Source organism: Hemiscyllium ocellatum, chromosome 10 (assembly GCF_020745735.1).
Source record: "Hemiscyllium ocellatum isolate sHemOce1 chromosome 10, sHemOce1.pat.X.cur, whole genome shotgun sequence".
Classification (NCBI taxonomy): domain Eukaryota; kingdom Metazoa; phylum Chordata; class Chondrichthyes; order Orectolobiformes; family Hemiscylliidae; genus Hemiscyllium; species Hemiscyllium ocellatum.
The window spans coordinates 88,063,764-88,066,614 of NC_083410.1; the positions used below are offsets into that span (position 1 = coordinate 88,063,764).

The following is a 2,851-nucleotide window of genomic DNA, read 5'->3' on the forward strand; positions in this document are numbered from 1 at the left end:
CCCCAGGGTCTCTGAGTGGCCCCAACAACCCCACACACACAGATGATCCACTTCCTAGGCCTCTGTAATCAATCTACAATTTTCTAATTTGTAAAACAATTTGAATTGAGAGACGCTTTTTGCAGTTTAAAACTTGTACAGCTTCTCCAGATAACCAAGCATAACATTTGCTTACTGTTACCAACAGATTTAACACCTCTAAAACATGATTTCAACATCACACAAGCACAAGAATTTTGTTTCTGAACCAATGGGGAATAAGTCAGTTTCTTCCTTGGCTGGTATTGGAACAACGCTTGGAAGAAAACTGGAAGAGCAAGGCTTTGATAAGGTAACAAACCAATAGAAGAATTCTGCATATGTATTGTAAATTAAATGTCTAAGAGATGCAGTGGAATTGAGTCTCTGTATTGGTTTAAAACTTGATGCATCTCACTTTTTCAGTTTAGATGTAAGGTGTGCAAAGTTGCCATATTCCTGGCCCTAAATGCCATTTCATGATAAATTTCAACCCTTCCAAATTCCCACAGCCTCCTCCCCAAACCAGGTCAACTACGGTCTATTCATTTTCTTAAATAGGGGATCATCCAATTGTAAACATCCAGTACCAGCCTCCACTTGGCTGAATGTGTGTTTTCATTGAAGATAACTCCTCTGGTTCCACTCACATCTTCCATATAAAAGGTGTTCTTATGGAATCCCTACTTGCTCTGACTTTGCCTTTTTTTTGTGGGATACATAGATTATTCATTGCTTTAACTCTGCTCCCCTCCCTTTTTTTCTGGCATATTAATGCATGTGTACCATCTAGTCTCCATCTGGAAATTCATCATCTTTGTCCTAGACTATCTCAGATTCTTTGCTTTCTGAACCTCTATCACTTCAGTGCATGGACTATTAACCACTGTTCATTGCAAGTGTGCTGATTCTTATAGCTCCCTGTAAGAACGCTATTCCATTAACTGTTTTGTATTGTCTCCACTGTTTCTGTTCTTACAAAGATATCCTCAACACCAATGCTTCTTTAGCGAAGAACTTCTCTCAACTGTGGTTGGCAGGGCACTCAACCAAATCTGTACCAATAATCCACACTTTTTCCCTCACCTCCAGCCCACCTTCCCAAAATCAACCATCCATTCCACATTTACTGGATTATTGTATGCTATTTCTGTTTTTAACAGCATGATGCAATAATCAAATACATTTTGCTCTGACCTTTCAAAACTTGGCTTGATCCCTTTACTTGACCCACTCTTCCATCACCCTCAACACCCAACACCAGTATTCCTTCTCATGGCGCATATGTCCTTTCAGTTTCTCTTTTCCTAGCGAACAGAGCCCCAAACCCTCCTTTCAGATGAAACAGTGATTTACTTGTATAATACTTTCAATTTTATATACCGTGTTCGCTGGTCACTATGCATTCTTCTCTACAGTGGTGAGACTTAAGTGAAGATTGGATGATAGTTTTGCAGAATACCTTCAGTTTGCTAGATTCACCCTAGTTAAAAATCACACAACACCAGGTTATAGTCCAACAGGTGTCTTACAATTGTGTACTCCACAACCACCTGATGAAGGAGCAGCTCTCCAAAAGCTAGTGCTTCCAATTAAACCTGTTAGACTATAACCTGGTGTTGTGTGATTTTTAACTTTGTACACCCCAGTCCAACACCGGCATCTCCAAATCAGAATCACCCTAGGCTCTGTTATTGAACAAACCTGACACAAAGTTATATAGGAAATATTAGGAAAGATGGTTAAAGGCTGAATCAAAGAGGTAGATTATCTTAATAGAAGAAAAGCAAGGCAGAGAGGTTTTAGGGAGGAAATTCCATAATTTGAAGCCAAATCAGCTAAATGTACAGTTAGAGGAGCAATTAAAAGAGGGAATGGTTAAGAGGCCAGACTTGGAGGAGCACACAGATCTCAAAGGGCTATGGGACAGGAGAGACTTACATCATTTCAGGTATTAATGGAGATAACTCCCAGGAGACAGGTTAGTCATTTAGAATGTGTGATGAGGATGCATGCTTTGGATTGAAGTTTCATTTTCAACTTTAGTCTGAGCAGCTAAAGTTGAAAGATAGAAGGTAGACGAGAACTATTGGGTCCAGTAGGCAAGCGTCTTTTCAGTCATTGGATTGATTTCGCTACCGTGTATCCATTCCCTCCTTTTTGATCAGATCCCAACCCCCAAATGGCTATGATATTAATCTTTTTTGGAAGGTCTTTTCTCTAGAAAAGTGAAGATTGATTATAGTGATTAAAATTTATGAAAGAGTTTATACATAGAGAATGGTTAAGATATGATAGAGAAAATGTTTCACTTGCAAGAACAAAACTGGGGACAGTAAATATAAGCTATGACCAAATTAGCTTAGTTGCTAATATTGAATGTGGAAACACAAGGAATAGTAAACTGAATAGAGTAGATTCATTTAAAGCTAGAATGAGGATTGGGATTTATGAAGATAAGTAGAAGGACTGTGAGCACTAACACTGTCATATTCCTGTTGGGCTTGTTTCTGTGTTGTAAATGCACAAAACCGTTCTGGAAAGAGCACTTCATGATGTGAGTGTTAAGTGCAATTTGCGGTGCCAGTAATTGATAAACATTGGTATTTGTTTGCCAGACACTAAGTCCTCTATAAATCAAACGTTCATGTGCTTACTGAAAAAAATCAATATTTTCTCTTTTTAGGCATATGTATTATTAGGCCAATTTCTCGTTTTGAAAAAGGATGATGAATTGTTTAAAGATTGGTTGAAAGACATCTGTGGGGCCAACACGAAACAAGCTGGACAGTGTGCCACCTGTTTACAAGAATGGTGCAATGCCTTCCTGTAG

The 2,851-nt window shown here is 38.7% G+C and overlaps 1 protein-coding gene across 1 annotated transcript; it reads left to right on the forward strand.

The window, feature by feature from the left end:
• The first annotated feature begins 205 nt into the window (after window positions 1-205).
• On the forward strand, window positions 206-2,851 carry LOC132819497 (barrier-to-autointegration factor-like). The gene is made up of 2 exons (XM_060831042.1): window positions 206-331; window positions 2,705-2,851. The coding sequence occupies exons 1-2, from the start codon at window positions 206-208 to the stop codon at window positions 2,849-2,851; spliced, it is 273 nt and encodes a 90-aa protein (XP_060687025.1).

Coding starts and splice junctions, on each gene's coding strand:
- LOC132819497 (XM_060831042.1), top strand. CDS start 206: ATGATTTCAACATCACACAAGCACAAGAATTTTGTTTCTGAACCAATG. Junction 332..2,704: donor AAGAGCAAGGCTTTGATAAG/GTAACAAACCAA, acceptor TTCTCTTTTTAG/GCATATGTATTATTAGGCCA.